This window comes from Pocillopora damicornis, chromosome 11, assembly GCF_964200805.1.
Source record: "Pocillopora damicornis chromosome 11, jaPocDami1.2, whole genome shotgun sequence".
Taxonomy (NCBI): domain Eukaryota; kingdom Metazoa; phylum Cnidaria; class Anthozoa; order Scleractinia; family Pocilloporidae; genus Pocillopora; species Pocillopora damicornis.
Window position 1 is genome coordinate 13239992 of NC_142680.1, and position 21865 is coordinate 13261856.

Genomic DNA, 21865 nt, shown 5'->3' on the forward strand with positions numbered 1-21865 from the left:
AAGGTTTTGTCGTTCCTGGTTTCATAGCAGGTGGCTTAAAGATAGAATAGGTCTTGGTCAGAAATTATTACCGTGATACCTTTCTGTCGCAATTGCATCAGTACGCTTTACGTAGGTCACTGTAGGAGATTGTTTACGAAACGGAAATCCAAAGTAATAACGTTTTTTTCTTTTTGGTGGATAGCTTTTGCTGATCAAATTTTAAGACGATCGTGAGACTTTTACGCTAAACAACACGCTTAGTAATGCAGAAGCACGTAGACAGCATATCGTATCACAGAGTTTCCCTAATGGTCGCGGGTCGCGTGTCGCGGGTTTTAAAAAAGTCGCGGGTTTTGAAAAAGTCGCAGGTTTTGAAAAAAGTCGCGGTTTTTCTATAGCATGCCTATAAAAGAAAGTCAAAGCACTGGAAAAGCATTGGAAATAAAAAAAAAAACCTAGTTAACAACAACAACAAAATAGTAATAAAAACAAATACAGGAAATCAACCAACTATTATCAAAAACTTTCCTGTAGGGTGATGTTGTTGCATTTTGAGCAGAGTCGAATTTTGCACTGGAAATGTCATCTTTTTTTTTTGAAACTCAAATAAATGTGACAAGTTTTGTAGACCCACATTTACCTGTATATATCTTTACCAAAACACAACAAGTTTTCTCATATTTGGCATAAAATGTTATAAATTTTTGAAAGCACTATGCAATAATGACAACAACTTACCCCATGTACTGTCACAATAACTATCTTGAAGTTAAGTACGTTAGCCAAGGCAGAAATCACCATGTCAGTCACATAATTCTTCTTAAGCTTTTCCAGTGCTTCCAGCCAGGTTTTCGGCTTCACTGTGTCCTGGAAGTCGACCTCACACAAGAAATCGAATCTGTCCAGTCCATTTTCCTGCCAGATTACATTCATCATATGAGAAAAAGAACATCAATTACAAAAGGCTGCAAAAAGGCTGCCCTAGATCATGCATGTTGGTTGATCTAAGTTTCGTAAAATAATTATAAAGTTTATCTCCGCTTTCAAATGCTGCTGCTTATTGAAAAGTGATAAATAATAGAATAAATTTTCAACGCACCGTACATTGCTCTTGTTGTTGCTTTCAATTAAGGTTTTTTCACACAATTACAATTTGTTTAAGCTCGTGTATATTTGTGTTTTTTTGTAAACATAGCAATATAATTTTCTCAACTGAAATCAAAGCTAAGTTTTGAACCGTCTAAAAAATTCTCTTCAAATTCGTACACCACTGCTGTCATTGTAGCCCACAAAATTTTTTAAAAGTTTAGTAATTAATGCTATCATAAATGCAACCTCCTGTCTTGGCGCTCACATGGTTGCCTCGTTTGCTCGTTAGGTTCTTGTCCAGATGTGAGCGTAGAACGCGTTTGGGAACTTTTGAGAACCCCTAAGAAGCTAGCGTTGCTCATATATATATATATATATATATATATATATATATATATATATATATATATATATATATATAAGTATCTTATATTTTTTGGCAGCCGAGTACAAGCTTTACGTAAGCTTACTTACATCAATTTGATGGTTCTCGAGGTGCTGGAAAACGAGCTTCTTGACTTGTTCTCTCTCCAGGCTCAGTTGGTGGGCTGCCGCCGTATAAAAACAATCGCCTTCACCTCTCGGATCGAAGGAAATAAAAAACCCCATTTCTTTAGTCGCTGAAGAAGCTTAAACATTCCTTGCTGACTCTCCATTCTAGAATGCGTAATTTTACAATGCACCGTCGCACACTATCATCCGGACTCTTGCTTTTCAGATCGTCTGATCAGTGGGACTAACCAAGATAAGCTATTGCAAAATTGAACATTTTCCGATGAAACCAGGCCAATCGGTCGGAATGGTCTTTGCATTCCGTTCCTCAGTGCCACGTGTGTACTAACCAGTTTATGGAAATGGAAAGGTAAATTCCGATACGATCAGGGCAACCAGTCAAACGATGCATTTTATTAACACTAATTTCAAACATTCGCTTTAATTTTATGGACCTTCCTTTGCATCATCATCAATTTAAATCATGCTTTTTTACAGCATCGTTATTTAAAAATGCCTTTATTTCGAGAAAATCTACCTCGCCGTCAGAGTCAGTTGACATATTGTCATTCAGTTGATTGAAAACATCTTTAGATTCGTAAATTTAACGGTGCTGAACGTGGCTGTTTTATTTTGTGAAATTTAAACGCACAGGCTTGAAATTCACTACGAAATAGTTCTTATAAATACACGCAAATTCGCGTCAATTAAATAATAAATGTAAACTTAACTTTGCGAAAATTCGCATTAACGCGTAGATTTTGTTCTTCGTTATATTCCTATAATGCAATCTTCTGAAAACCCGCGACTTTTTTAAAACCCGCGACACGCGACTTGAAACCCGCGACTTTTTTCAAACCCGCGACACGCGACTTGAAACCCGCGACCCGCGACCCGCGACCCGCGACCCGCGACCCGCGACCCGCGACCCGCGACCCGCGACCCGCGACCCGCGACCCGCGACCCGCGACCATTAGGGAAACTCCGTATCACAGGGTTGCCCAGTGGAGTCCCGATGACTCGGCAAAAAAGTGTTTCGCGGGAAACCATTAAATCATCTTTCCGTCTCTGTTCTCGTCAGTTTTGAATTTACTATTAGATACGAAACGCAGCTAGAGGGAAAAGCTCCTTTTAAACGAGGATTGGCAACGGCATTAACTTCATCAAGTACAAACAGCTACTTTTTAGCTTCAACCGTTGCCTGATTTCTTTCATAGTTTCCCTAGAAAACACTTTCCTACATAGAAAATCTACAAGGCAATCGTCATTAAACAGACAGGAGAGAGTTAAAATGGTCAACATAGCGAAAGTCAAACTTGTCAACTATACAGGTACTGTCGTTACCAGTTGGATTATTTAAAATGAACAAATAAATAAAGTAATCCAAAATATATACAAATCAAGAAATCAAACGTGCATTTACCCTATTTACAAGATACTTCCTTACTTCAGTTTTAAAATAACTAAAAGCTACAGAGTTCCTTGTAGCAGAGGGAAATGAATTAAAAACACTAGAGGCGCTGTCCTGGAAAGTACCCGACGCAAGGGGTGCTTTTAACGTCGTTTCTTTCGAAGATCTCAGTGTCCGTGTTGGATTATGAATGTGGGGCTTAAGATAGGACGGTCAGTCATTATAGAGCAAGGCTTTAAAAGCAGTGTTAAGTAACTGATACTCTCTGCGTTCCTTTATCGGCATCATCCTAGTTTGATTAGATACGGCATATGCACATAGCGCCTAAGAACGAAACCTGCAGCGGCTAACTGGAAACGTTGTAGGCGCTTTAGTAGGTATTCCGGGATTGGATGACCAACAATGTTCATTAACTTACAAGCCTCGACTTGAAGGAAACATTAAAGAGAATTTGATCTTCCTTTCTAAATTCAAGTCCCAAGTTTTGTTCAATTTGTACATCCATGTGATTGGCTGTAAACAAATATTTTGCTGTTTTTCAGTGCGCCCACGATTGAAAAAATTAAAATCTGGCGGAGACAAATTTTGTCGAGGTTTTTGGTGCAACCAAACAAATTTTGTCAGCTCAGCGTGCCCGTGCCCTTAGCGTTACTTTAATTTGCAAATAGGATATAGGAAGGTGTAACTATCATGATAACGATGATGATGGCAGTAAAAATATCTATGGCATTAACTTGTGCAACTTTTTTGCTTTAGGAAAGAAAAACTTAACTGTGAAGGACAAGAACGAGTTGTGCAAGAGACTTTCAAGAAACATTTTTGTAGGCTCTCAAAAGCTTGCGTATTGACAATGTCGAATTGTAGATTAATTTCATTACTGAAAGTAATGTTATTATTTGTATGCACAGACGTTGTTTTGACGAGGCCGAACAATAGCCGTGGAGGAGATATATATATAGGACATAGGGAGTCTGCAAGTCGATTTTCGCGTGGAACAGTGCTCAATACGTTGAAGCAGAGCGGAACAAATATTTTAAGAGGAAAAAAGGACGCAACTAAAATGTAGTTGCGTCCTTTTTTCCTCTTAAAATATTTATATAGGACATATATATATATATATATATATATATATATATATATATATATATATATATATAAGTGAAGGAATCAAAGAGGACGCATCGATTCTCCGTTACTCTGAGTTTCGCGCTTAAGCGCTCGTTTAGGCGCGAAACTCAGAGTAACAGAGAATCGATGCGTCCTCTTTGATTCCTTCACTTATATATACCCAGCTCTGCTACCACAGCATTGAGCACTTTATGCCAAGGTAGACTCTGCCCCCACATTTGTTTAGGACATATATATATATATATATATATATATATATATATATGCGGGCTCACTAGCAGGTTAAGGAGGAGGATTCGGAGGGTCCAAACCACCACCCTACCCTAATTGACTTGTGAGTGTTTTCACTTTTTGTCTGAAACCAAAATTCTGCCAATTACATTAAATTTGTCCTAATTTTTTTTTATCTCAAGGCAATTAAACGTATTACCGTTGGTAGAGGGTTAAGTCTTTTCTCTGACTGTTGTTCTAGTATATTGAGTAACATAATAAAAGTACTTGTACTTTTTATGTTAGTGATGTTACTGTAGGATTACTGAATGATGTAAAAGTTCTTCAATCAAGTAACGTGATAGACAATTGATCGTTTCGACCCTAGGCTTTTCTCGGGGCACTCATTTCGCAGGGGTGGGGCATGACCAATCTGGCGTTCCTTTTGAACTGATTGAAGCTCTTGGTGATTGGTGCTCCGACATATCACATATCCATGATCCATGTTTTAAGGTGTAGTCCAGACACACTCATCAAACTGATCTTCATGGTCCCGTCTGCTCTCGATCGAGACATATTCAGTACTGATTCTGCTATTCATCAAACCACACAGGGACTCGATAAATAAAAACCACTTACTTCCCGAGCCAGTTCTTTTGTCATTGATCATTGACCTAGGTCGCCATACAGTTCTTCAAAATCCGTCGTTCTCCATCCCAAACATTCGCCTATTACAGGAAAGTGCATCAATAAAGTCAACTGCTCTCGATCGAATTGACTGCTACAGTATGCTCACTGCTTTTTCTTTTTCCTCTGTATAGGAGCGAGACAGGTTCTACCGACATAATTCACATTTAAGATGGAAAAACCTCATCAAGTTAAGTAGTAGGGTAGAGACGAACCACAAACCAACATACTGACAAACGAAAATGGCTAACGGCCAGAGTACACATGAAATTGGGTTTCACAATGTAACTGAAAGATGACTGGTGCGGATTGTGCTCCATAAATCCTCAACTCACCTTCCAAACTTCCGGGTGGTGAGGTGATCTACCTCCTTTGTGAACTACATCGATATTTTTTTCACAAGAATTACCTCGGACTGCAGTTAAGGTATCTGCCGCATGCGTCTCCTTTGCAAAAGGAATAACACAGATCTGCCCTAAAGGCAAAGCATGTCACAGTCTTGTCAATAATGATAAGACAAGCTGCTCTCTCGCGCTGAGCTAGGGTGCAGCCAACGTGGCTTTCCTATAATGATAGGCTTTCAGTTTGCGCTTGAGCCGAACTTTTCTAACTCTTGACCTTTTGTTAGTTCTCAAGCCACGAGGGTCGTCAACATGAAAAAGGTCTTCTTGGTCTTGAGAAAAACCTCTCCCCGTGTTTAGAGAACATCTGGCCGTCATAGGCGTTGAATCAGTAAATTGCTGGGCGGCATATCGAACAGGAACACTAACCTTCGACATTCTTACAGCTTTTCTTCCTTTAAAAGTTATTGCATTCAAACTTTTTTTCGATCTGAAATCTCGTTTAGGAGGCATAATGGTATCCAAAGCTTGTTCCGTCGCGTTTCAAGGGGTTCGATAGCTATGACACCAGACCTTGAGTTCCTTGAGGTCACGATAGATAAATAGGCCCTACTTTGACTGCTTGTATGTGATAATTTGACACTAATTATATTCTCGCGTAAGTAATTTTAAAATACGAGCTAATCGGGTGCGACGCAAGTGAGAAAGAGAGAGGACCCTGAGAACGAAGTTGTGCTGCCCCCTGCACTGAATGATAGCAGAGGGGCATTTTGTTGCGCATGTCCGGTAAATTTTAGTTTGATACGAGAAACCGCTGGTATGCGCCTGCGTCGGTTTCCCTTTCGAGAATCACGAAAGAAAAGAAGCAGTAAAATACGTCGGAAAAAACAATGGTTCGAGTATTTGAGACAACCATTCTACTCATTTTTTCTCTTTTGTAACGTAGATGGAAGCGGCAAATCCTTGAAATTATTGTGTGATGTGTGGAAGGAAGTTATTTTCAGAATGCAAAAGATTGTTCGAGTCTTGTCTCGTGATTGTCTGGGCGATCGATGAAGATGATGTTATTTTTGAAGGATGCAAGTGGCCTGTCGAAGAGTACAAAAGAATTGGATAGTATACTTTTATCGTGTCATTGCTATCTCAAGTTATCGGTGATCATTTGAAGTACTCGCCTTTCTGTAAGCGTTTTTTTAGAGCTTCAACTGTACTGCTAGTGCAGTGTACCTCCAATTTTGGCAAAAATGTAATGCACCTGTCAATTGAAACCCCCACCCCCCCCACCCCGGGGAAGTATGGGGCATTAGCCTTGGAGTAGAAAAAAAGTGTGATAATGCCCCATATATAGGGGCCCTGTTTTCTTTCTAAACCCCAAGTAAAGTGAAAAAATTCCCCCACCCCTGGGACAAACCATGTTAAATAATGTCCCAACCAACCTTCAGACCCTGCTCTGAGTGCTGCATGCCCCACACAGCCACTCTCCCTCTGGCACGTTCTCCTTAGTTAGTCCCGCACAGGAAAAGTGAAACCATTTGATTTTGCAATTTTTCCCGTCGCACCCAATCATTTCCTCTGTCATATTTGGCTTTCCACAGATGCATAAGATGTCATGATCATCTGATGATTCTGCATCTTTAGAATATTTACTTCATCTTTATCGATTTCAAAACTATAATAAATAACTCTTGAGCTCTCAGTTTAATTAGAAAAAAATATAAATCAACACAATACCTTAATGTCGTCCATCTTGAATCCGCCTAAAGCACATGGGTGCGACTCACTCGCCTCAGTCCTCGCTCGTCCACGAATGTCAAAACCTTACTAATCCCCCACCCCACGGGCAAAACTGATGCAACAAAAAACAACAAATCCCCCACCCCCTCGGACACAAAAAAGTGCCAAAACCCGTAGTTACCCCCATCAATGCCCCATACTTCCCCGGGGTGGGGGGGGGGGTGGGGGTTTCAATTGACAGGTGCATAAAGTTTACAGAGGTTTATGTTTTGTTTCAAAAGTTTTTTTTTGACATGAATCACAACCGGCAGGGCCGATTACCAAAATAAAAAAGGTCAATGTCGAGTAAAGAAAAGTAAGACAATGCTAATGCTAGAGATATGGTAGCTCCATCTGGTTAGAAATGGAGGAATAATTATGGATTTTATCAGAGTAAGATAAAGTCTTTTCAATCGTTAGTCTCGGAAATATCATCAGATATGATCGATGATGTGGGGAAATTGTGAAAGAAAACAAGTACTACTTTGGGCTTCCAGTTGAAAGACGAATAGTTAAATCAATTATTACCCAGTGAAAATCACTATCATTTATCATTTCAACTGCACAAAAAAATCATATACACTCTTTGCAACCTTATTCTCCAACCTATTAAATTACAAGAGTTGTGTGACAATTTGATGGTCTGAAAAGACTCTTACACATGCTAAACAACAAAGAACCAGTAAGGCTGATATTTAACAGTGAGGGTAAAAAAAAAAAAAAGCCTTTTCTTTTCAGGAATAAGACTTAGTGAGGTCAGATTAAACTAATGTGAAGAGGTTTGTTGATCTCTTTATGAAAATTGATGCTTTACATCTATCAGATTTTAGAGAAATGAGACCTAAGTCAAAAGGGGACTTTGATATTGCATATTCTGCAGTAATGGGCATCAGCTTGGATGCCTATTTGCAGAAATTAATAGTTTTCAAGCCAGGGGTGTGGCTGTGCTAATTTTAAGGCAGAAAATCATAAATCAGTCGCTTAAGAAATTTTTAGCTCTGCCTGGAAGCTCAAACACTGTTATGGAACAGGACAATATTTCACCTGATCACTCCTCATATTGTTTTCCCATGAAATTTGGACAAAACTTTCAAAAAACTTTATTGGTAATTTTATAGTTGCAAAAAAAGGTATAGACACAAGTTGCATATAGCATAAGCTAGTTGAGGCAAGTAGTGTGGAGAGAACAAAAGATTGATAATTTATACCAGTAGTAAGCTTCTGGTACTAATGACATTCTCTTGAATGCCAGCTTGCCACAGCAAATGTCACACCTATCCTTTCTGTCAATAGTACTGACCATATGTAGTGGGGTCACTTCACATCTCCCTAAACAGCAGAGAACACAATAGTTAATTCCAATCATCAGTCTCGATTAAGAAATAAAAATTGAAGGATCAAGACTTATCTGGCAAAGAGAAATACAAGTCAAACTGGTTTGAAGATATTTTAACCCGAAATTCGTTTTCAAATATGACAAATACTGTAGTTCACATTCTAAAGAGAGTTCCAGCCCCTTGAGTAATTATTCATTTATTGTATCGCTCACCTCATGTTTTAAGAACCAGAGAAAGTTAGATAATTTTAATCTGCGAGTTTTATAGTACACTTCGACTCAAAATTCATTTCGTATGGCAGAAGTATTCTACTGAAATAAACAAGACAGAATGAAGCTAACGCCATCCGTTTCGAATAACACATGAACATGAAGAAAACGGCACCAGTTTAAACTCATGAGACAAAGCCCACGGATTTTTTTGAGGTAAATGAACTGGTTAGACCGAAGGCTAAATAAATAAACAATGAACTGACAGTGGTGAGAGATTTGGGGGCCATGTGATAAAACAAGTTCTACCGAAGTTTATCCTCTAGTAAGCCCTTCAAGCCCAAAAGGGCAATCAGAAAAATTCTCACCAAAACACAGCAAAAAAATTAGATAAAACCGCAGATGATCGAGGCAAGACTATAAACGTTGTTAAGACGCATGCCTACGTACCAAGTACAACAGACTTGGAGAGCAAAATGGCCAAAGACAGTTGTGAGCCATGACTTTGAAAATCCACCTCAACCTCCCAAAACGAATTCGCCGAAGGTTATAGAAAGAGCAACTCAATCCTGAAGCTGGAACATTTTTTTAAGCCTTGTGTCCAATGGGACAACAAAGAGAAAGAAGATAAGATGTTATTTGAAGTGATTTGAAGCTTGGGGGCCACCTCGAACTTAACGTAATTTTATTTCAAAGTTGAAGTAAAATAAGATCAAATTGTAAACTACCTTCTATTATCGTAACGAATATCTCACGATCGCCTCCACACATCACTTCGTGATTTATAGAAGTAAGACATCAACATCTTAAGACTAACCTTCAAGGTTTGTAGTCTCATGTGCGCATCTTGATCGTCAGCAAATCAAATCTCAAACTTCAAGTTTTCGACTTTTTTTCGCGTTTTGTTCGCACTTTGATCATTAAAATATCCTCATCCGAAGAGCCAGCAAACTCCACAAGTATCCACAGAGTTAGAAATGGTAGTAAGCTTGTCATACTCTTCCATCCCTCTCCAAAAAATATCACAGAAAGGTGTCGATCGCTCAGTTGAAAACCCGCAAAAGCGCGCTGAAAATATCAAAATGGCGCCGAACGCGCCGAACAAATTTTCTTGGCGCATGCGCAACAAAATGCCCCTCTGCTCTGAATGATATATTTGACGTCACATCAGATGCGTGCCTCAAAGGCTGCTTGGTTACTAGATAAGCAGGAAAACAAGATGGCGCCGCTCGAAAGGTTATTTCGCGAAGTGATCTAGACTTTGGAGACTTTCCAACCAGATGGGAACGGCTGCTTCTGCAAATAGACGAGACTCGGACCTAATTAGTCCTAGGGCTGAGGCACTTGCCAAAGAAAACGGGGTAAGACAAACAGTATCGTATGTAACTTACAAATACAAACGTTGCTACCCAGTTGACCATCTGTGCTCTGGTACTGTCCAGACGCTGCTCGACATCATGGAATCTATTTTTTAGATGTTGGCGATAAAAATCGGACATGTTTCTCCTTTAATCTCCAAGGATTTTAAATCCTGCATGGGTTTCTTTTAGTTTCAAGCTGTTGAGTCTTCGCCACTTTATCTTTCTCACCATTGTCCGAAGACATGTTGTAAGTCAGACCTGCCTGCTTGGCTCCCCGTTACGCACTCTCAGACCTGATATATGAATCACATAGCACAGTCATGCCTATTTGCAAAAAAAGCCTTTTTTTTCAACATCAAATCAACAGCAGCTGATGTTAGATTCCCCAGCCTTGATCGATTTAGGACATGGAACAGTTCGTTATCGTCTCCCAGATGAAAAGAGAGAACAGGAAAATATGAAAGTCAAAACAGGATACTTCTATCATCCTAGGCTTGATGATTTCAGCGAAGGTATGACTCATATACACAGATATGACTGATGAACTTAATGCAAGTGGTGTTCCTAAACATGAAAAAATTCAATCATTTCCAAAACACGTATGTGTGGGTGAATGGAAAAAGATGAACCTAAATTAAGTTTTACTTTTGTGTTTCAATTTTATCCTGGGTTTGAATTGGTGTTTTGTTTGTTTTGGGTTGGTGATGCATATATTCTGTAATAGCATCTAACTCTTTCACTCCCAAGATCTGAGTAGTAATTCTCTTTACTGTCTGTCATACAATTCTTATGACATTAATTTGAGAATTCAGTATTGGATCAATTAATAATCCCAAAGTAGATCTTTTTCTTTTTTTCCTCGTCACTTGTCTGGTTAATTATGTATTGATGTTGTAAGGAGAAACTATGTCTTGAGAGTGAAAGGGTTAGAAGAAAGGAAATATAATTAGAACCACAGATAAAATTGAATTATAAAATAATTCAAATAGTACGCACGCTCTGATTGGCCATAAAACCATTTTACATGAGCGTATGTAAACACGGTTTTTGTTCCTCTTTCATTAGTTATTTTATAAAAGAAATGTAAAACCATTTTACATGAGCGTATGTAAACACGGTTTTTGTTCCTCTTTCATTAGTTATTTTATAAAAGAAATGTAAAGTGGTTTCCGTGTTTCTCGATAAGCTGGAAACCAGTCCGCTTCACATCATGGTTTCCCACTCTTATCTCATTTTCTCCCAACCTCCTGTGTGTTTACATAAGGCTATGTAAACATGGAAACCATTTTACATTTCTTCACCATAACATGTGAGTGTACACTTGATTTTACTGTATTCTCTTTTGCATGCATTTTAAATGTGGACAATTTTCTGCAATTCAATTTAATCTCATTTAAGTGCTTCATTTAAGAGCTGCATTTAAGAGCATCACATAAGTTAAGGTATACTACATGTATATTGAGTGTTGTACTACTTGTACAGTAAATGAGCAACAGCTATCAAAAATATTTTTCCATTGTAGTAGATTTTACTTTTGCAAAAATTGAATGACAAAGATAAAATCAATATATCACTTTTACTCTCCATTTTTTAAAGAGCCTTTATATTACTTTTTTTGCAAAGTACCCTGTGACTCGTGTTTTTCTGAATGCAGATGCTGAAGTGAGACCCGAAGACAGCTTTAAATTCCATTATGTGTTCAAAGGACCGAAGAAAGATGGTAAAGTAAAGCGATTATACTATGTTTATGGGACAAGCTTGTCAGCTAAAGATGAAGGAATCAAGCAAGAACCCCACAGGCCAGTAGGGAAAGGCTACAATTGGCCAGAATCCTATAGGAAGGCCAATAACTTGTATTATGAGTTGACCTTTGCTGACCAAGGTTAGAAATTGATTCCTCATATGATTATGCATGTGTGCCAAACACTGCACCACACCTATCTGACACAACAATTTAAAATAAAATTAAAAGTTCAAGGTTGCTTGAATAATCTGTCAATAAGGGAGACAATAAAAATTCTGGCAGGAAAAAATTTGCCAATTACAACTGTAATCATCCAGGAAAAGAAAGGTAGGAACTCCAAGTACATGATTGTACAGTTGCAGGAATCATGACAGTATGCAACCCAACAGGTGATGTACAGTTTAAGTGGAGTTGTTAATGTGGTGATTATCCATAGTGGTATGTTCTCAAAATGTGATGTTTTATGCCCACCAGGCGTTTCCTTTGGAATTGGTGGTACATGCCTAAAATTAACAGTCCTAAAACATTAACTTACCCCTCTCACATAGTAACTGTTTAAGGCTTTGGAAGAGTTGGAGAAAGCTGGGGATAAGGCTAGGATGCTCTCAATTTATCCCTTTAGTCACCCTTTGGTTATTGCAAGGATGATGCTGCCTTTCAAAAGGAACTAGGGCAGTTACCCATGTATTAAATTCAAAAGCCCTTATCTTATGGGTGGGAGAGGCCACCCTGCATTTGCTTGATAGGTAACCATGGCCTAATATAGATCATAATCAGATTCAACTGTAGAATTAGGTCTATCAGCAATCACTAGTAAAGTATGTAAAGAAGCAAAGCACATTGAAATCTCCTTGAAAATTTTCCCACAACATCACATTGGTGAACCTGCTACATTGAATTGGTTTTCCCCTTATTACCTTTGACAGAATTAATGAGTCTAATAGCCTTTTAGGGGCAATGTTATTACATTTAGGGCAAGGTCACTCACCTTAGTGGGCTATATTTGTTGTGCAACATCATGGAAGGGGGGGGGGGTCAAAAAATCTGTCTCACTATCTTCAAATTGCTGTTCCTTTAGGACATCCATTCTGCTGGTTCATTGGCTGCTGCTGACTATGTTTAAAGAAAGAGTTACATTAAACTTCTTGTTGAACAACATATATAAACAACTGTCATCAAGTTAGTTTTTTTTAAATTTATACAGGTGAGGATGATTTTACAGACTCAGACAGTATAATGACTGGAGCAGATTCTCCAGAACTGACAGATTCTGTTGCTGATAAATATAAATTGAGGTATTGAATACTAAGTACATGAGTGTTTATAGCCCATACTATAATTGGGGAGGCAATGTGGCCGAGTGGTTACTGAGCACTGGACTTATAATCTGGTGGTACCCAGATTCAAGAATTCCACCCTGCTACTCTCTGAATTTGTTCTTAGTTGTTCCCAGTTCAAATCCTCAGCTAGTTGGGATTTTCAAACTTTGTTTATTTATAATTTGTTTGTATTGGCCTTGAACTGGGCCAATAGTGGGGGAGTGCTTAATTGATGTTATTATATTACTATTATTATTATTATTATTGTTATTATTATTATTATTATTATTATTATTATTATTATGTAGACTTAAAGTGCACTGTCTTAGATCTAAATTGAGAGTCCTATTACAAATTTGCTTTCTGTACACTTATTATGAAATAGATATTGAGAAGACAACAAATATATTGTATCCAACAGGATTGTTCTTGGGGAAATGGAAACAGTAGACTCTCTTAAGATGAGAATGGCCCTAAGACTGTTGATACCAGCAGTGAACTTTCATATCCTTCATAATAAAAAAGAGTTAAGGTATGTTGGCTCATCACCAATCAATTAATTTCCACCCATTTTTCTGTATGTTGTCAGAACAAAACTAGTTTTTTGGTTCCTATGTGGTATATACACTGTCCTAAAGCAATATGAATACAGTCTGAGGGTAGACTTAGTAGGGATAACTGGACATTATTTATGGATCATTGATCTCTCACTGAGTTTCTCTCTCTCTCAAATGCAAATGTTTAGTCTTTGTAAGTTTGCCTCACTATGATTTACAGCTTATAGTTTACTTTTCTGACTGGGAAAGGAGGCAGTCAAGTGAACAGGTTAAAACCAATTTAAGCATCAGACTTACCTGGTGAAAGCCCTAAAAGTGAGAGAATATCTGCATTTTCCTCAAGATTCCAATTTTACTCCCTCAGAGTGTTCTCATTTTGGTTGTTTTGCATGTTCTGGCAAAAAAAAGTTTTCTGCTTTTGTTGTACATATCTGTGTTATGCATGACATTGTTTCAAGTTTTGTTTGGTTCTTTCTTTTTTTCCATGAAATAATAGTTTTCATGACTATTTTCTTGATGTAGACCAGAAGACATTGTAGGAGATCTGAGGACACCTGAACAAGGAAACTGGAGGAAATTTGCTGTTGTTCTAAATCTAACTTAGTGACTTCATTGCAAATTCATGAGCAGATTCTCTTTCCTGCAAACTATGGGTTAAAACCTCAGCCTTGAGGCTATTTTGACTACCTTTTGTTTAGTGACAGAGGTCTTTTTTCAGCCTCTGATTCAAGTGCAACAGACTAATTTATTTTTTTACATGTTACTTTTGTTTGACAATAGAGGAAAGATGACCTAACAGATTAAAAAACATCTACTTTGCTTGCTATTTTTTTCCCTTCTAGAGTGCAATTCACTCAGTGTTATGCTTGCTGATAATTTATGTTTTTTACACATGTTGTATTATGTGGTCATAATCAAATTTCTCAAGTTAAAAGAACCTTCTTACAAAAGTCAGTTATTTTTGGGCACTTACAATTTATTTTTGTACTATTTAAGATTCTTTGTAATAATTTTGTGTTATTTAAGATTCTTTGTAATAATGCTTAGGGTAACATAAAAAAAAAGAAAAAAAAGACACAAATTCACCTGTAGATAATCTCTAAAGAGGAAAAAATTGGGAATATTCTTCCCTAAACTGTGTAAATAAAGGAGTTAGTCAACCAGATAGCTTTGTGCACACATGAAGATAGCAACTGCAAAATCCTACTTCAACTTATCTGTCATATTGTAATGAATACCAATGAATACCAGGTTACCAATTAATTGACTTGTGTATCTCAAGAATTTGTGGAACACCCAGGTAATGATATGGATATTTAAGATTACAGTGACAGCTAGCTTTAATAGAGAGAGTGACAGAAGCAATTGGGAGTTACAGAGGTTACAGTGACAATGACGTCAGTTCAGAGACAGTGACAGCAGTTACAGAGTGACAGTTGTAACAGAGACAGTCACAGCAGTAACAGACAGTTATGGCAGCTACAGAGTGACAGCTGTAACAGAGACAGTGCAAGCAGTAACAGAGACAGTGACAGCAGCTAATGAGTGACAGCAGTAACAGAGAGGGTGACAACAGTAATAGTGAGTGACAGCAGTAACAGAGACAATGACAGCAGTTACAGAGTGACGGCCGTAACAGAGACAGTGACAGCAGTTAATGAGTGACATCAGTAACAGAGAGGGTGACAGCAGTAACAGAGAGTGATAGCAGTAACATAGAGTGACAGTAGTAACAGAGACAATGACTGTGTTTTTTGTTCTTCATTAAGTTTTGCCAACGCGCGGGAAAAATTGTTAACAAACAGCGTACCATTTTCTGCGTGAGATGTTCTTTGGAACGACTAGCGTTAAACGCTATCTCATTTTGAATGAAATTTTAAGCGGACTTTGTGCGTGGTGGACAAAAGGTTGGAAAAATAGGGAACACCACTTGGGGTAACTATCCAGCACTTTCACCGACACTGAAGTGAATTATTGTTTACGTATATGCTATACAGAAACCAATAAAATTAGTACCGACAGGTGATCACAAGTAGCCACAGAAGAAACGAACAAAGACTTTTGAACATGTTAAACGGCGAAATTATAACGAGCTGAAAACCAAAGAGAACAGGAAATGGACTGTCGGAGTTTGTGAAGATTTTGACGCTTTAAGATTGCCTTTAGCTGGTGTCCTAGCGGATTTGGACCCCCCAGTCCAAATCCGTCAGCAGATGTGGACCCCCCTCTCCGCGGATTTGGACTTCCCAACAAAACTGAGCGAAAACATCATCCTTGACGTTCTAGTAAAAATAGATGATACTTCTGTTCCAGTGCTAGAGTTTGTTTTAATTCAAAACATGCGTATTGATGTTATCTTGTTCACATGATCCCGTCACAACTTAGGATTTTTGTTCACGTGAACGAAAGCGCTAAACTGTGGAATAAAAACGAACTGTGAAACTTGATAACGTTTGATTTCTGTTTTTCTCTTGAAAAAGGTGTGAAAGAGGAAATGATAGATATGCTAACAGTAGGTGAGAAACGCGTGAAAGCTTTACTGTTTTCACTTCAGTGGAATCCCGATTGCTCGGGTCCTCGATTTCTCGCAACGCGCGATTACTCGAACCAAAAGTCGTTCCCCCTCCCCCAGTCCACCCAATTTCTGATTGGGTTGACTTTTACTAATTTTGATTTTCATTTCCTATGGAGACTCGAAAATCGGAATCCACTGTTCGTATTCCACAACGAAATTCTGTCGCTCCACTCACTACTGTTCAGTGAATCAATGAATCAATCAAACTTTATTTAAAGAGGGTGACACTTAATAACTAAAAACAAATTGACTTGTGGCCCTCTATAAACATTGTTACAATGAAAAAACCCTATTAAAATTAATAACCTAATTAAGATTTAAATTAAAACCTAATTAAAAATCACAATGTACAACAAATCAAGATCTAAAAGTTAAAGGTGTAACATATTGCTCAGATAATGCGATCTAAGAAAAAATTATCTGAAAAAGGAGTAAAAGTCTTATCCCTAAGCTGACCTAATTTAAGATGTTTATATAAAGCATTCTTCAAAGTATTTACAGATTGAGAAGCGCGTAGCTTAAGGGGGAGGTGATTCCAACATGTTGAGGTCGTTGCAGAAAACGTGCGGCCTCCCTCTTTTTCTGTGGTGTATCTCCTAGGTGAAATGGTTAAGTTAGCACCTCGTGTAATTCTGTTGTGCTGGGTGTTGTTTAGTTCTAACAGTTCGTTTATAAAGGCAGGGCAAGTACCCATAATCCTCATCGCACCCACCCTAAAATATTAAATAGATCCATTGTGCCATGGCGTTGTTGGGCGTCTAGGATGATTCGAGCAGAGCGTTGCTGCAGCTTAAATATATTATTTATTCTGTCATGACTGCAGCAGCTTGTCCATGTTACACTGCAATATATATCAGTGGCTTAATTAAAGAATTATAATAAAGTATACGCTCTGTTCTTGGTAAGTAAGCCTTAATTCTGTTAAGTTTGCCGATACGCTTTGAAATCTTCTTACATAAAGAGTCGATATGAACATCGAAACTGAGCTGTTCATCAAGTTCAAGGCTTAGCAGCTTGACGCTCTCGACCTGTTCTAACGTGCTTCTCTTGAGCTCCATCTTGCGATGAAGAGCTTGCGATCTTCATTACTTAAACGTTTTCGTAGGCGCGGTCCATCAATGAGTACTGTCTTCGTCTCGGAATAATTTAGTTGCAGTCTGTTGTTTGTTGCCCACTCATCAACGTTGGAGACTTCGCGTGAGAGAGTGTTCTTGAGCTCTTCTACATTTATATAATCGGAAGAAGCAAGGAGGGTGGTGTCGTCAGCAAACATGTCGATCTGCGTGTGGACATTTAAGGGTAAGTCATTGACGAACAACACAAAACAGGGGCGGATCCAGGAATTTTTGACTGGGGGGGTTCCAAACTCTGGTTCAGAAAGGACTGTTGGACTCTTTTGAGGCAAATTACTTCTCCCCCACACCCCCCACACCCCCTCCCACCAGTCGCGGTTGCACGTTATAATTCCATGGCCGCTTACCGTTTACTTGGATTCTACTCGTAAAGGATGCACCCTTGGAACATTCTCCTCTTGTGTTTGGTTCCAAGAATTGTACAGATTTCGTCAACATCAATGTCAAGGTCATGATGTAAGTGCACGAGTGCAAGTCCTGACAACCGCTCATCAGACATCCTGTTTCTGAGATATGACTTGATTCGTCGCAAGCCAGAGAATGAACGCTCAGCTTCGGCAGAACTAACAGGAAGGGTACAACCAATAATAAGCAAAATTCGTATGTTGGGGTACATATCCTCATCAGCATATTTTACACACTCAATAAGATTTCCCGGTAGCTGTAAAGTGGGTGTGTACTGTTTCCAAAAGTATTGCCATTCCCTTAACTCAGAAAGAAGAGAGGACGGTGTAGGTAAGTCCTGTTGCCAAAATTGCAGCTTTTCTGTTAAATTACGAAGACTGTCATGCTTCACCACGGCAGATGGAACCAAGGGAAAAATTTCGGCCCCTATCCTGTTGTCTTCGCTGAATCTTGAACTCATTTCTTCCAATAAATGTTCTATAAAAGGTATAGCAACGTTAACACGATAATGCGATTCCGGGTTTACGCTAGGTGCATTGTTCCTATGTTCCTGCCTCCCAGTGATTCTTGGTACTGAGACTGTAGCGCCAATCTTATCAGCTAGTATAGATGCGTCTTCAAACCATTCATGACATTCTTCCTCTATGTTTGACCTCACTCTGGCAACTGCTTTAATAGTGTCATCAATCATAGAATACGCTCGGAAGACATCTTGGTCTTTCTTCTGAAGCTTGGCTGCAATAGGTTTGAGTGTTCCAAGGCTATTCTTTGTGATCAAAAAGGTGAAAATGAATCCGAATGTCTTCAAATTCGCCAGAAGACCTTGTGCCTTGGTTTTAGTCTCCCTGTCCCACGTGAACGATAACGAGGAATAAACATGAGGATGCGACCCATGATCAACTATCGCCTCCAAGCTTATGCAAACGTACGCGTAAAGTTCGGAGAAAGTCTCGTAACATTCATGCCTTTCCACCCATCGGGTTTTGCATAAGCCTTTTATAGCCTTTTATAGCCTTTTATAGCCTTTTTTTAGCCTTTCTGGAAGTAGAACCACACTTCTCTAAAACTTGTTCTAGAAATCACTGTCTTTTAGGTGAAAAATGAAGGAAAGTTTCATTTAAGGTTCCAATCATGTTTCTGACGGAAGTTAACCTGCATGCGGCTGCAACACTGAGATTCAAAACGTGACTGTTGCAATGAGTGTACAGTGCCATCGGTGCTATTCTCCTTATTCTTCCTTGCACACCATATGCTTCTGAGGACATGGCACTGGCACCATCATCATCATATTTGACATAGTCAAAAGATACTTCTTTGATTTTAGGTGAAACATCGTTGTTTAGATCTAAAAACCTAAGGCAAACACTTAATATTTCTTGGTTTGCGTATTTATCTATTACCTCATCGCCAATGATTGAGAAAAAAGCGTCTTCCCTCTGAATCGGCTGTGTAATTTTCGCCCAAATTCACTCTCCAGTGATGCGAATGACCTTCTCTTGTACAGGTTTTGAGGTGCTTGTAGCATTTCTCCTACCAGTAAGTAAGTGTCCTTTAAGATTTTTATCAGAGTTGCCCAATAGCATACGAATGGCATGAAAGTTGCCTTTGTTGGATGCCGTGCTTGTGCTGTCATCTCGATGGCCTCTAAGAGGGATGTTCTGTTTGCCACACAATATTATGGTACTTATGATTGCTCTAAGTGCGTTCATGTTTTTTCCAAATATCTCTTGGTTTTGCGTGGAAATCCTGTATGGCAAGGTTTCCTTTGGTTTTTGAACACTTCGGATTATGGCAATGCCGGCTTCAAGTGCCAACTGGTGATATTGCATTTTCTGATGACGCTCAAGTACCCTATCTTTCCCAGTGGCTTTTTCTAGCTTTTGGAATGGAGCTGTTACTAGTGGCCTTTTCTGTGCTTGAGGATCTGTGGATTATTATGCATCACACAATATTTGCAAAAACCTCCCATATGTGAAGGACTATATACAAGCCATGTATACTTTTCCAACCATGAGGGCTGGAACACAAGCTTCTTGGTATGTTTGTCTTTTCTCTCAACCACAGTCTTGGAGAAAAAGCCTGTGTATGAAGGAGGCGGAGCGAAATGGTTCTTAAGGTATTTAATTTTTTCGTGGGACTAAAGAGTTCTTGGATCAACTTTGCCACTTACGATGTCCCCGACATCAAAGTAGGATACAACATGCTGATCAGTGGAAGAAAATTGGGAAACTCCTATAAACCAAGGAAGTCGTTTATCGATAAATCGTCAAATTGATTTTTAACAGACTGTGATATGAAAACTGAACATTGACGAGCTAAATGCTTACTTTATCTGATAAATGTTTCTAAACTGAGTCAATGTACTGCACCCTTTATTTGAGCATTGTTGACATTGATATCAAATTCACTTGCTAAGGATAAAAATTCTGATCGATTTACTGTATTAAAGTCTAAGTTGAGAACGGAAACCTTGCAAAGTGTTTTGCACATTTCTTTAAGTGACTCTAAAGATAGCTCGTTTCCCTTTACAGCGATGAAAAACAGATTTGACAGCGGTAGTACAGACTGCAAGAGCTCACCCTCGTGAATAACTACCCTGTTAAGCGAAAGGAAAGTTAAATTTTTACAAAAAGAAATCGGGAATATGTCCTTTAATGCAATACAATCATTTAGGATCAAATACTCCAACTGGCACGTGCCTTGCAAGAAGGTCAGATTAGATACCAACTGGCCACTCAAATTAAAATAGTTAAGTCCACGAGACAAACATAGACTGTTACAAATAGCATGAGCTATAGATTGTGTCTCCTTGACTCGACGTTTCTTGACATCAATATAGGCTACTGAGAAATTTTTGAAACCCCGTGCGTGCTGTATGATTGTCTTTAACTGATTCTCGCTTAAATGAGTGATGCCCCATTCATCTAGGCAAACATTGGTCCACAACATGTCACTTTCAGAGATACGTCTCCATCTTCTGCATACGAGCCTTAGCTTGTTTATTATCTCTTTAAGACTAAAATACTTGAATACGCTCATCTGGTAACGCTATGATGAGAAAAATTAAAATTGTCAAATTATGGGGCTAAAGCTTTGTCGAAAACTGAAAATTAATTTTAGATGATACGCTGTCTGTATGAAGAGTGAAAGAAATGCTTTAAAAAGATTACGAAATAGATTGGCATCGATAACAAAACTTAACTGAGATCGTCGTGTTGTTTGACCAAAGCAAAAATAACAGAAATCATGAGAAATTAAAAGTGGATTACACTGTCGCGTAATTTTACGCAAGTCAATGGGCGTGAATTTAACTAGCTTTTCGTGTGTGATGGCTTGCGTCTGCGGAAACTAAGAGTTGAACCACATTCAACTTTTTCCGCAGACGCAAGCCGTCCGTACATTTTTTCTATTTATTTTCCATTTTTTAATTTAATTTTTTATTTTTTTCTATTTTTTTCTTTAAATAAAGTTTTTCTGTGAGGCACTAATGGCACCGCTTGCTTTTGTTGCTGTAGGCCGGGGCGGTCGCTAAAATACTCCAGTTTATTGTAAAATTGGTGTTGCTGTCTTTGAGTGTCCAGATATGCTTTGATAGTTCCGTGTTGTTTGAACAGTTTCTGTTCCGAAAAGAAAGTTTGTGTTGTGTGTAACGTTGCTTAAAAGTTCCTTCAGTAAGTCCAATGTAATTCTTTCCGGTTGTGTCATTTTCTGTTGTTACTTTGGCGTTGTAGACGACGCTTGAAGTGAGGCAGTTGTTTTTCAGAGGGCAGTTGTTTTTTTTCCTGCAGTTGCATTTGTTTTCCGTGGAGGGTGTCTTGCTTGTTTCGAAGATTTTTCTGTTGTGCTTCTTAATTATGGTTTGTAGGTTGTCTGTGCAGCTATAACTAACTTTCATGTTGTTTTTGTTGAAATTTTGCTGTACCGGTGATTTTTCGGGAAATGTTTACGCTATGTTTATGTCTATACACACACACACACACGCACACACACACATATATATATTTATAATAAAGTTCGGATATAACGCGTGCTGTCATTGGTTGAAAGAGCGTGCTCTATGAGAGTATAGAGCATAGAACTGAGCTAAAGCTGTCACGCCATCTGCCAATCGT

General features: G+C 38.6%; 2 protein-coding genes and 1 pseudogene across 6 annotated transcripts; 1 reads left to right on the forward strand and 2 right to left on the reverse strand.

Annotated features, from left to right (window-relative positions):
* The window catches only part of LOC149037628 (uncharacterized), a 237911-nt pseudogene that overhangs the window by 107187 nt on the left and 108859 nt on the right, over positions 1–21865 (reverse strand).
* Positions 6289–9802, reverse strand: LOC149037639 (uncharacterized). Of its 5 annotated transcripts, XM_089187909.1 has the most exons (4): positions 9477–9802; positions 9110–9182; positions 8322–8442; positions 6289–6428 (listed from the first exon to the last, which is right to left on the reverse strand). In XM_089187909.1, the coding sequence occupies exons 1-4, from the start codon at positions 9495–9497 to the stop codon at positions 6341–6343; spliced, it is 303 nt and encodes a 100-aa protein (XP_089044035.1). In that variant the 5' UTR covers positions 9498–9802; the 3' UTR covers positions 6289–6340. The 5 variants fall into 5 exon arrangements, 2 of the variants coding, with proteins under 2 accessions (XP_089044035.1, XP_089044036.1); XR_016181218.1 differs by lacking the exon at positions 9110–9182; XM_089187910.1 differs by lacking the exon at positions 9110–9182 and having other exon boundaries at positions 9388–9802.
* On the forward strand, positions 9817–14805 carry LOC113675739 (uncharacterized). Its single transcript, XM_089187899.1, has 6 exons — positions 9817–10020; positions 10388–10532; positions 11675–11902; positions 12969–13059; positions 13505–13615; positions 14163–14805. The coding sequence occupies exons 1-6, from the start codon at positions 9940–9942 to the stop codon at positions 14242–14244; spliced, it is 738 nt and encodes a 245-aa protein (XP_089044025.1). The 5' UTR covers positions 9817–9939; the 3' UTR covers positions 14245–14805.